The 12,880-nt window shown below is 43.0% G+C and overlaps 1 protein-coding gene across 1 annotated transcript in view; it reads left to right on the top strand.

Moving 5' to 3' along the window:
- IGF2BP3 (insulin like growth factor 2 mRNA binding protein 3) overlaps positions 1-12,880 on the top strand; it is a gene marked incomplete at its 5' end in the record, with an annotated part of 103,260 nt that overhangs the window by 60,580 nt on the left and 29,800 nt on the right. Inside the window, 2 exons of the mRNA XM_080663386.1 lie at positions 5,220-5,271; positions 5,370-5,433. Of these exons, the coding sequence (XP_080519512.1) occupies positions 5,220-5,271; positions 5,370-5,433 (116 nt within the window). The remainder of the gene's footprint in view (positions 1-5,219; positions 5,272-5,369; positions 5,434-12,880) is intronic.

The following is a 12,880-nucleotide window of genomic DNA, read 5'->3' as shown; positions in this document are numbered from 1 at the left end:
TCCCCTGCAGGCCTGTTTTCCCCCAACTGCCTTCTCCTGCAGATTTGGTCCCTCCCCCCCCCCCCCCATTGTCCTCCCCGGCAGACCCAGTCGCCCCCAACTGCCCTCCTCTGCTGGCCCGGTCACCCCCAACTGCCCTCCCCTGCAGGCCCGATCACCCCCAACAATCCTCCCTTGCAGGCCTGGTCTCTCCCAACTGCCCTCCCCTGCTGGCCATCTTGTGTCCACATGGGGGCGACCATCTTTGACCACATGAGGGCAGCCATCTTGTGTGTTGGAGTGATGGTCAATTTGCATATTACCTCTTTATTATATAGGATAATTCACATACTGCACAATTCCCCCATTTAGAGTGCACAATTCTGTGGTTTTTAGTATGATCACAGATATGTGCAAGCATCACCACAGTCAACTAGAGCATTTTCATCACCTCAGAAGAAACCTTCAGCTGCCACCCTTCCACTCCACCAGCCCGATGCAGCCACTAATTTACCTTCTGTTTCTGCAGAGTTCCCTATTCTGGACATTTCATGTGAATGGAACCCTTAAGGTGTGGTCTTTTGGGATTGGCATCTTTCACTTAATGTTTTCAGGGTTCATCTGTGTTGTAGCATGTATCGGTACTTTATTCCTTTTTATGGCCAAACATTCCATTGCGTGGCTGCACCACATTGTGTTTGTCCCGTCCTCAGTTGGTGGGCAGTTAGATTGTTTCCACTCCAGGCTGCTATGAATGATCTAAGTCTTTACCACTATGTTAAGGAGAGGGACAATCTTTGTGTTTAAGCGTGTGCTTCTTTCTTGCTATTTCTACATTCGGATGAACTTTTAATTTTTTTTAAAGTGCTGAACATTTGAGATTTTTAAGTTTTAAATACATAAAAAGGGGGGATTCTGCCAAGACATTCATTCCCTCTGCGGCTTTAATTTGCTTTGATAGCGTCTTCCCCTCCCCGTTGGAGTTTAAACTTACATAAGCATAGAGAAATGTTTTCTTGTGGGCTTGAGTAAAATAAGTTCATTTAGGAATGAGGGTTTTGGTTTGTTAAGAGATTGTGGAAATGTTGGAAATGTGCAGTGGAAGTATTTTGGGTTTTGTTTGTTTTTACCATTAAAACAAGGCTGTTTGAAAGAAACATTTGTGGTTGAGATAGATGGGAGAAGAGACAAGACATTCTAGGAACTGAGAGGAGGCAAGAACCTAAGGATGGCGGTGGGCGGTTTGTGCGGCAGATACAAGAACATTTGTCTTTTCTTCCTGTAATGTAGGCTGAGTCCACGGGGCAGACTTGTGAGGAGTAAGCTGCATTTACGCGGGGAGCTCAGTGAGTTGAGTGGCAGGATACAGTGTGGTAGTCCCGCTTCACACAGCACACTCTGGTAAATGCCTTCCCAACCAGTTAAAGGGAAACAGGCTACTTAGCATTGCTCAAGCACTTGGGGATTGGAAACCCTTCTGGGATTTGTGATTCTGATTGGGTTATTGACAGTCTTTCCCCCATCTCTCAGTTGTGATGACCCCCAAAACTTACGCAAAAATGACGAGTGAAGACCTCAAAGAGCCATTGAAATCCATCTCAGGTGTCTAGGGTTGTCTGGTTAACTTGTCCTCAACTAGGTACCAAGATTGATGATGGACCTACACTGAGGGGCCAGATTATTATGACCTCTGAATGCATAATAATCTGGCCACTCTGTGTGTGTGTGTGTGTGTATAATTCATGCACCAGGCCTCTAAAATATAAATACACACACACACACACACACACACATGTATGTGTATATATATATGTTTTAGAGGCCCGGTGCATGAATTCGTGCATGGGTGGGGTCTGACCAGCCTGGCCAGGGGGAGGGGACATGGGGCGGTTGGCCGGCCTGGCCTGCCTGCTGGTTGAACTCCTGGTCACGGGGACAATTTGCATATTAGCCTTTTATTATATAGGATATGCACTGAGTGGCCAGATTATTATGCGTTCATAGATCATAATAATCTGGCCACTCAGTGTAGTTTTCCTTTAAGAATTACAGTGTGTGTTTTTTTGTTTTGTGGTGTTTTTTTTTAAGAGCAAGGTTTATTGAATTATAATTTACACACAATAAAATTCACCATTTTTAGAGGATAGAATTGTAGTTTCTAATTTTCCCCCCAGAGATTTTACACACAGGATAGTTCTGATAATCAGTAGCATTTATTATTATCTAGGAATAGAATGTTAACTCTACAAGCAATTTTGTTTTGAACATATTAAACTTTGTACAGTAGATGCAGTGAAAATTTTATGTATATTTTCTCAATTTTTTAAGTTAAAAAGTTTCCTTGTATCATTTATTTATCTGCCCGTATGTATGTATAAATCTATACTAATAAAAGGGTAATATGCTAATTAGACTGGGTCGACCCGGACATCTTCCAGACGTCCAACTTCCTTCCAGACAAAGCCACGGTGGCGGGGGCCAAGGCAGAGGCAGTTAGAGGCGATCAGGCTCGCAGGGGAGCAAGCAGTTAGGGGCGAGATCAGGCCAGCGAGGGGGAGCAAGCAGTTAGGGGCGAGATCTGTCTGGCGCAGGGGAGCAAGCAATTAGGGGGTGATCAGGCCTTCAGGGGAGGGCAGTTGGGGGCGATCAGGCCTGCAGGGGAGGGGAGTTGGGGGCGATCAGGCCAGCAGGCAGAGGCGGTTAGGGGCAATCAGACAGGCAGGCAGGCGAGCGGTTAGGAGCCAGTGGTCCCGGATTGTGAGGGGTATGTCCAACGGCTGGTTTAGGACTGATCCCACAGGGGTCCCAGATTGGAGAGGGTGCAGGCCGAGCTGAGGGACACTCCCCCCCATGCACGAATTTCATGCAACGGGCCTCTAGTTTACATAAATAAATATATGTGTATATTTGTGTGTCCATATATAAAAAGAAATATATCTATAATTTATGTCACTTTGCCAGTGGGCCGTTTGCAGAACATTAGTTTCTTCAGCATTATTTTTGCAGGTTTAGTCAATATTGTTTATAAATCACGGGTATTTAGCTTTTGTAGTTTTTTTTTTCTATAATAGTAAAAAGGAGATTGCCCTAGCTGGTTTGGCTCAGTGGATAGAGCGTTGGCCTGCAGACTGAAGGGTCCTGGGTTCCATTACAGTCAGGGACACATTCCCTGGTTGCAGGCTCGATCCCCAGTAGGGAGCATGCAGGAGGCAGCCAATCAATGATTCTTTCTCATCATTGATGTTTCTATCTTCTCTCTCTCTCCCTTCCTCTCTGAAATCAATAAAAAAAAATATTTAAAAAAGTTGAGATATAAGCTAAACAATATGGAGAGTAATGTATTTATTGAAAAAACTGCTTTTAGGAAGAATTAAGAATGATGTTTATTTAAATGAACATATTAAATTGGCACCTACCCCCTACACCCCTTTTCCACCACCACCATCTCCACACCCCTGCCCCTCAAGATACCCAAGTTGCTATAAAGCCCTACTGTTAGAGGGGCTTTCATTTAAAAGTTAAATTTTAAATGGTAGCTGGACCGTTCCTGCTGCTTTAATTACTTAAGATGGAATGAATTTAAATACCTCTTTAGAATTCTATTAATATGCATATAAAACATTTTTGGCATTGAAACTCTTTTGTCTTAAAAATACAAGTAGGTTGCTTTTTTTAGATTTTAAGGTGTTACATGTTGCATATTATGCCTCTTTGGGTAGCATTGTAAGAAGTTTTCTATTTTTTTGCCTTTATAAAAGATGTCTGTGGTCAACATGACATGCATGTCAAATTCACCTCTGAAACAGGTGAACACTATTGGAGAGTGCCATTCCTAGTAAGCTATTCAAGAATTTCCTCCTAAGAAGTACTTACTTCACTTAAGAGCTATGGGAATGTCTTTTCCTGCCTGTACATTCCAGGTGCCAGGGACAGTACAGTGAATGAAAATTCCTGTTCATGTGATCGTTCCCCCTAGTGGCTGAGACAGACACATGAAATGATATGTGGTCAGCTAAGAGCTCTGAATTAAAGATTAAGCTTTTTTATTTAACAGCAGCTGTAGTTAGAGACAAAGATTAGTGTGTTTCTATTAATAGGCCCCACTCAAAGGAAATTCACGTCAAAACATCACTACGAAAAAGTGTAACGATTCCCCAATAACAAATAGGTATTAACCTTATTTAAAATGGGGAAAAATAAAATAAAAAGCTCATTCCCAGACATACCTGCCTATAGTTTTCAAATCGGAATCAGTAGGCAAAAGCCTGAAAGAGACCACAGAAAATAAATGTTCCTTTAGAAGAAGTTGCTTAAAGTTTAGCAGGGAATCAATTACCCTGACTACTTAGTGCGTTTCTTGATGCTTTACTGTGTTCTGGGGCCAGAACACATTCTCAAGGGCCCGGCCTTCAAAGTTTGCAATTAAATTAATGAATAATTGGTTCCCTATAAATTAATAGAAACTCACTTTGGTTTACTTTTCAAAAAAATCTTTTTATAGTTCTTGGAAGCGAAGGACAGTGATTTGGTTCGTACTGATGAGATGTACACCCAGTTTATGGTCTGATGAAATTTAGGTGCTGCGTTCACGGCCTCTCATTAGACTAACATGCACAGTGGAATAATGCAGCTGCAGGAAAGATGCTAAGACAGACAGTTTCAAGTTGTGCTTTTTCCAGCCTAGTATAGATTTAGAAATGTTCACTTCTTTTTTTTAATACTTTTTGCTAAGTATTGATACACCACTCAGCTTAGTCTCTAGCTCCAGGTAGAATGTCAACTGTTCTTTCTTCATTTTGCTGGCCTGCCTTGAGAGTCGTCTGTCCCGATGAGTCCATTTTAGCTATAAAAAGAAGTTCTTTGAGAAGGAACATCTTAAAGATGAAACTTGTCTCGTGACTTTGTATACAAGGAGGAAGTGTGATGAGGCGTTGCTGTATGTATGGGAAATAGATGCTTCCTGCTGCTCCAGCCTTGGGAACTGGGCGGCTGTGGCTGTGAACACTGCTGAGCTGCCGCACTGCTTCGTTATCCCCAGGAAATGAGCTTACGGTCAGGGATCTTGGGAGACGCAGGAGAGGGGACCCCACAATGGTGCCCTTCCCTCACTATGATAGTCCAGAACCCAGTTAATTTTGGGGGCTCTTTTTCATCACAGTTCTTTGTGATTTTCAAACATTTCTGCCCTCATAATACCTTGGGAAACTGAAAATCTGTAATTTTCTCCCCCCTCCCGATAGGTGCTGGATAGTTTACTAGGCCAGTATGGAGTGGTGGAAAGCTGTGAGCAAGGTACACGTCTTCTCAATTGCTTTCAAATTTGTAAAAGGGGGGGGCGCGTAAAAAGAAGACTAACTTTTTTCTTTCTCTTCCTTTTTTTCTCCCTTCAGTGAACACTGACTCGGAAACGGCAGTCGTAAACGTAACCTATTCCAGTAAGGACCAAGCCAGACAGTAAGCAGATTGACACTTTTTATCTACATGGAGAGTAAGCAGGTTAAGTACAGTACTTACATTTTGGCCTAGTGTAGTGGCTGGCAAACTGCGGCTCGCGAGCCACATGCGGCTCTTTGACCCCTTGAGTGTGGCTCTTCCATAAAATACCACGGCCTGGGCGAGTCTATTTTGAAGAAGTGGCGTTAGAAGAAGTTTAAGTTTAAGAAATTTGGCTCTCAAAAGAAATTTCAGTCGTTGTACTGTTGATATTTGGCTCTGTTGATTAATGAGTTTGCCGACCACTGGCCTAGTGGATAGAAGAAATAAACTTTATTTTGCCGAGTTTGACCTTGCAAATCTTTTAATGTTTGACAGTATAATAAGAATTTGCATTGGTTAAAGTTTTATTACCTTTTCAATATGTCAGTGGTAGATGGATATGGGATGAAGCTGAACTACACCCTATTTGCAAAAAGCTGTGGATGTGGGTATCTTCAAATTACATTAAGATTTTCCCCTTATTGATATGATACATACATTATTGCTGTTTTATTCAAAGCTGGTAAGTAGGTCATGGGTTAAACAATAGTGTTAAATGTTGTTTTCTTGCTCCCTGATTTTCCTAATGGTTACTATTGCCATTTAGGAGTGTGCAGACATTGAACCAATGTAATTTGATTTTAGATTGGTGGGGAAAAATGTATTCCAATGCAATGGGGAGGCTAAACTTTACAGATAAAAAAAAAATCTTCCTTAGGAAAAAACACTTCTCTAGGCTTGGGAATGATCTAATGAACTGACTGAACACTAGAGAGAGAAAATGAGGATCCCACAAATACTGCTTTTGACCTGTCTGCTCCTATTGCAAACAGAGGAATGGCATGCAGGTGCCCAGCAGCAGAGAGCTGAGTGTCAGGGACCATGGAAGTCTTCACCACCTCCAGACACAGTGCCAGCAGGGGCAGCCTGTCTGCATGGGAGAGGGGAAAGAAAGACCACACTGGCCGAGCTGAGCCCTGAAGGGAAAGGTGATCGAGCTAGCTGACCAAAGGTAGTGCCCGCTCCTGGGCAGGAAGGAAAGATAGGGCTGGCGAGGAGGTGGAAACTTGCATAACACAGTGGGACTTCCGTTTTTATATTGATTGGTAATGCTCACATGGTTCAACATGTAAAGGTCCAAAGATGTAGATGGTGCACATCTCCCCCCAGTATTGTTCCCCAAATTTCTTGAAGGTAACCATATGGAAGACAAACATATGTGTCTATTTTTCCTCCTTTTTACACAAATGATACCATAGCATTTGAGTGTTTTGTACATAGAAACCTATTTTTTAAAGTTGCATAGAATTTCATGGTATGAATATAGAGTGACTTAGTTCCAAATTGAATGTTTAGCTTCAAGTCTCTTGCAGTTATGAGCAAGGATGGAGTGTAGTGATTTTCAACCTTTTTCTGCTCATGGCACACAAACTAATTACTAAATTTCTGCTGCGCACCAAAAAAGGATTGTATTTGTTGCTGGTCTGACAAAAGGATAGGTGAAGTTTTGACTCACCGGGTGGCTATCGTCTTGGCTGTTGTCATTTTTTTATTCGACAGCCTAAGGGAAAAGCGGTCAGTGCCGCCGAGTGAATAGTCAGGTGCTGCATGTTTAATAATGCTTGCTGCACACCGGTTTGAAAATTGCTGCTGTAGAGAATCTCTTTTTTGCACGTCACTTTGCACGTGTGTGAATATGGGTGTGGGTTAAATTCCTAGAAATAGATCATGATACTTCCTAATTTTTTTTAAATATTGGCAAGTTCTCTTTCGTAGAATCTGAACTAGTTTAAATTCCCATCGGTCCCATGTGAGTGTGTGTTCTTTTGACTCCCTAACACAGAGCTTTACCAGGCTTTGCTGATCCTGTGGGTGAAAAGCAGTATCTACTCATGTTCATGCCGCTTTTTTTTTTTTTCCCGAAAAAATGAGGCTTCTGACATTCATTTTTAATGAGACTTTTAAGACATTTAAAAATATTCTGTTTTTCCTTCTGTTTGTATCTTTCACTCATTTAAAAAAACTAACAGTTAACATGAGGTTTTTTGACATCTTAGAAATTGTGGTGTGAGTTGTAAAACTGATTTTTACAAACTTTATTCTTAACAATAATGTGTACGAGGGAAGAACAGAAAATTTTCACGTTTTATACCCCAAGTAGACGGGGGCGGCGGGGGTAAGTGAGGGCAGTGAGAATGCAGATTCTGTTTGTCTTACATGCCCCAGTCTTTACAAAGATCTCCAATAAATGCTTGCTACAGCCAACTCTGTTAGATGGAAACTGTGGGGTAACATGCTAAACCCAAGGGTACTTGGAGATTGTCCTAGTTGTCCTGCTTGAAAACTTAGGTGAGGATAGCCAGCTAACTGGACGATGCTTAACAGTTAGTCTATGGGAGAACGTTGTTGGTTTTGAACTTGAGTCGGGACTGGCTGACATTTAGAGCCGCTGCATTCCAAGCACCGAGACAAGCACAGGAAGGGCCGACTGGGAGCCATGGCAGAGTCACTGCTGCAAGTAACCCCACCCTGACGGCAAACTGAACGGGGAGACGTTTTTACAAGTGTTGTTAGAGGTTGGCAGGGTCCTGTTGGTCCCAAGGGAGAGAAGAAGGCTGGTAGGGATCTGTCATTTCAGTAATTAAATACCCAAACAAATAAATGAGCATTTCAAAGAGGGAAATGGTCTTTACATCTCTTATTCTAATAGTCATTCAATGAATCACAACTACATATTGACCAAACGTTGCTGGTGACTAAAGGCAGAATCCCTGTCCTCGGGGGTGGGCCTCCTGCCGGGGGAAGTGGAGAGGGATCGCCTGATTTTAATTCTTGCCCACGTTGAGTTTCCTTACAAGAATATTGGGTTTTCTCTCCCTCAAAAATTCCAAAGGGCAAAGAGTATTAGAAAATAATTCAGAGAAAGTTAATAGATTGAAAGAATGGAAAAGTCAGTCTTGTGATTCAGTGTTCTGAACATTTTCTAGTAAGTTGTGGTTTTTGTGTGTGCGTGCGTTTTTTAAAGAGATGGGGAGTGCATTCTCATTCTGTGAGGAGAATTGATTTTCGAGGCATTGGATCTTGCACTCCTTGGATGTTGTGGAGAAAGCGTGGCCTCTGACTGTAACCCTGGCCTCTCTGAGCTTCAGTTTTCTCAGCTACAAAATGAGAGTTGACAAGAAACCAATCTAGTCATTCATTTAGGCACATATTTATAGAAAAACAGGCTTATCAAATGGCCTGGCACACGGGCACCAAGGAAATAGTAATTCTTGCCCAACCCACTGGTTCTGGGCTACTTTTAGAGCAGCTGGAGGTGGTTTGAGCTGGGAAGGTGGTCCCTCCAGGACTTGCTCCACTGAGCCCTGCACACCTGTCCTCTGGGCTGCGCACGGCTGTCTGCTGCCTAAACCAACGCGGTGTGATTTCCTTGCCCTAACAAAAATAAACATCAGAAATAAGAGCCCGTTCAAAGCTCATCTCTTCAGGTCATGAGGGCGGAGTCGATGTTCTCAGTTGACTTTTCTTTCCTTGCGTCTGATACTTGGGAGTCTGTGTAGCTGGGATGTGCTGGTGCGGGGGTGAGAGTCTGTCACTCTGGTCAAGTTAATTTGTCTTAGTTCACACCTGCCTGTAAAGTGGGAATAATTACAGTTCTTAGCTCATGAGGCTGTTGAGAGAGAACCTACCTAGTGCTTCCAAAACACCTATCATAATACCTCGCAAGAACTCCAAAGTTAGCAGCTGTTAAGCATTTTCCAACATTTTTCATTTATGCTGATGATACTCTGTTCTTGCTCAATATACTTCATTTATACTCCATTCCAGATAATGACTGACTGCTGATACTCAGAGTTAGGAACCTAGTTTAAAGGCTTTGTGGCTGCCTCTTTTTGTTACTTAAACCTCTATAAATGCCACTTTTAAGAAGATTGATTCCTCAATAAGGCTGACTCTAAGACAGTATTTAACATGGAAATTCCTGCCACCTTGTGGTTAGAAAAATCAAAGGTTCAGAGTAATATATTACGAGGAAATACCTATTTGTTTTAACTTGAAGTCTTGGATTATTAAAATAATAAAAACAAAAAATCATAAAAAAACGGAGAATGTATTTAGTATCACTTGTTCCTTGGAGCAAGAGAGGCTTGGGCCTCGGGACACCCATTTCCTCCCGGAGATGCTCAGGTAACATTGTCCGAGGTAGCCATCACTCACTGGAAGATTTGTAATGTGTGACAAGGAAATAACCCTTCAGAAATTTGCAGGCATTTACTTTTTATACTTTCTTTTCTTTCGGGCTCTTATTTCTGATGTTTATTTTCATTAGGGAATCAGAGTATAGTTTGTTTATATTGTGAAGCTATCATTGAAGGTCCTTCTGTATCAGTTTGAAGACCCATATCAGGTGCACACTGTGATGGTTAGAAGTGTTTTCAACAACTTAGCTGATGGCTAAGGGGAGGAAAATCACCCTTAAACTGTAAAAATCATGTAACTAGAAGATTTATTCTGGAAAAAGAAAAAACAGATAAAGCAGTAAGACAAAGGAGTTTCTTGCCATTCAGAGATAACCATCAAGCTTTGTAGACTTCGTCCCACGTGTCATAACTTAAAATTACAAAGATAATTCTGTAGTTTCATTATTTCCATTGACTATATTTATACTGTTTGTAATCTCTACATAGTATTTCACCCCTACCACAGTCGATGTATCCAGTCCTCTACAGCACAGGTTGTTTGCAGAGATTTTGCTTTTTGAGTGTATGTGTGTGTGCTTTTAGAACCAGTGTAATTGATCAAGTCCTTTGGAGGGTAAATCTTCGGGCTTTGGCAATAATTATTTCCTTAAGTTGCATCCCTGCAGTACTGTTAACCAGGCTTCCAGTAGTTGTTACTGAACTAGAGGCCGATGCACGAAATTTGTGCAAGAGTAGGCCTTCCTCCCCCGGCTGCTGGCACCTCCTTCCCTCCAGCAGTCGGGACCTGGGCTTCCCTCTGGCCGCCCGCAGGCATCCCGGCCGGCCGGGCTTCCTTCACAGCCCTGGCTTCGTGTGGAAGGACATCCGGTCTAATTAGCATATTACACTTTCATTATTATAGATTGTATGCCTCAACCTTTTATTCTTGGTACAAGCAGAAAACTGAATTGTGTGACTTTTCAATAATGGTTAAACCTCATTTTGTTAGAATTTGTGCTGTATACAGCAGTGAGGTCTGGGAAGAAGAAAACAGAAATTCTAGACATGGAATTTTTGAATTGAAAGGGATCATAAATCGAATCGCTGCATTTTGTAGGTGAGGAACCTAGTGCCAAATAAGAGCATGACCTTTCCAAGGTTACATGGCTGCTCACTGTTCTAGCGGGACTGGAATTCTGGTCTCCAGTTCAGCCTCTTTTCACTACGAAGGGGAGTGTGTGTGTGTGTGTGTGTAAACCCTTGGAGGAGTTGATTTAAACTTCTCTGGTCTCATTTCTTCTCTCTCCCCTCCTCCCTCATCCTTAAGTTAAACTACATATCCTCTCTCTCTCGGCCCCCTAAACTGTGATCTGCCCTAATAAATTTCTTATCAGTAGTTAAGTGCTACTGACTAACAAAACTACTCAGCATCTCTCAAGTGACTCAGATTAGCAGCAGAGCAGAGCCAGGTGAAGACGGGAAACAGGATCCTGAGGAGCACGCTTGGAAGAACACCTTTGAGTTCTGCTGAGCTGAATGCATATGTTTTGAATAATTATGACAGTTGTCCATTTAAATTGAGGTATAATTGATACATATAACGTTATCTTAGTTTCATGCGTCCAACATGATTTGATATTTGTATACATTGTGAAATGATCACCATAACAAATCTCGTGAACACCCATCATCTTCTCACCATATGTGTTGTGTGTATGTAAGAAACATGCCTCTGACTTATCTTCATAGAAAAGAAACAGCATGTGGCCAGGCGGCTGTTGAATTTCCCCAGAGCAAACAGGATGTGGGGGTGGGGAAGGAGGATGAGAGCTGTACACGTAGCTGATAGTACATGTCCTAGGAAGATCCCCCTAGACCAGTGGTCGGCATACTGCGGCTCGTGAGCCGCGGTTTGCCGCTCTGTTGACTTAATGAGTTTGCCGACCACTGCCCTAGACAAAGGGAGGTGAAGGCAACTAGAAGAGGCCCCAGCCCATTTTTTTTAAATAACCCAATGGGAGACAGCAAGACGTAGGTGACCTATTAGGAAACAGGTGACCAAAATAGTACTCGGCCGAGGAGGGACTATATATATCGGCTATGCACCCTACTCCAAGTGTGTTCCTGTACAATGGGCGCTCGCTCTCGAGAGTTACTAAAAGTCTCATTTTCGCCATGCTTCTGTTTCCCTAGTCCAGCATTTGCAATTTGAACAGGTGAGCCATTTCTCACATATACAGTCTGTTTGGTGAAAGTTCTATAATGTTCTACCCACGGACTCAGCAAGCCACCAAAGGACAGAGCTGAGCATCAGACTCTGCACAGAAAGGTTTCAGTGTTTCACTCGTTCATCAGCCTCGATTTTGAGCCCTTGCTTGCGGTTCGGTTCCTCCTGTACTTCCTCAGCTCTGCCTCAGTGAGCACTGTGGTTTGAGGGGTCGGAAACTGCCGGTTGGCAGTCACACAGGGGACAGCCAGTGCGTATGCATTCAGAGCCTTTGGGGCCCAGACAGTGCACTGGGTACCGGAGCACCGTGCCTTCTGACCTCCCGCGTGAGAGAACCTTTCCTTTTCTCCTCCCCCCCAAACCCCAGAAAAACAAGAAATAAACAATAACAACAAAAATCTTTTAGAAGCAGCGCATGAAGTTTGACGTTACAGTTTTATGCCAAGTCGAGGAGCTGGTACTGAGGGACACGGGACTTGGCTGAGCCCCAGAATACCACAGGCACTAAGGACTTGCAGGCTCACCTCCCTGGAGAAGGACTGTCCGTGTTCGCCTGTCTCACTCCAGAAAGAAGGAGAGACTTTCTGTAACATTACTGACTGAACTCCACAGTCAGAGCCGCCTCCCCTCCTTCTGAAGCCAGCTATACCGTTTATAGTAGGAAAGGAGTGTAGTGAGCCCGTTGCCCTGAGTGCCTGTGGCTACCGTTGACTCCTTCACTGGGTCCGCGTTCCCGTGGGTTTCTGAAAGAACCCTCAGTGATGAGCTTCTCCTGGCCTTGAAAAAGGTTTAAAGTTGTTTAGAATGAAAATCTAATTGGTTGAGACTTCTACAACTCCAACTTTCTATAAAAATATACATCATAAATATCAATACAATTACTCAGCGGTTGTCCTCCTTCAGAAATAACCAAACTAGCCCTAGCCCTAGTCCTAGCCGGTTTGGCTCAATGGAGAGAGCGTCGGCCTGTGGACTGAAGGGTCCCGGGATTGATTCCGGTCAAGGACACGTACCTTGG

This window comes from Plecotus auritus, assembly GCF_963455305.1.
Source record: "Plecotus auritus genome assembly, chromosome: 4".
In the NCBI taxonomy this organism is placed as follows: domain Eukaryota; kingdom Metazoa; phylum Chordata; class Mammalia; order Chiroptera; family Vespertilionidae; genus Plecotus; species Plecotus auritus.
This window is presented reverse-complemented; position numbering and strand designations above follow the sequence as displayed.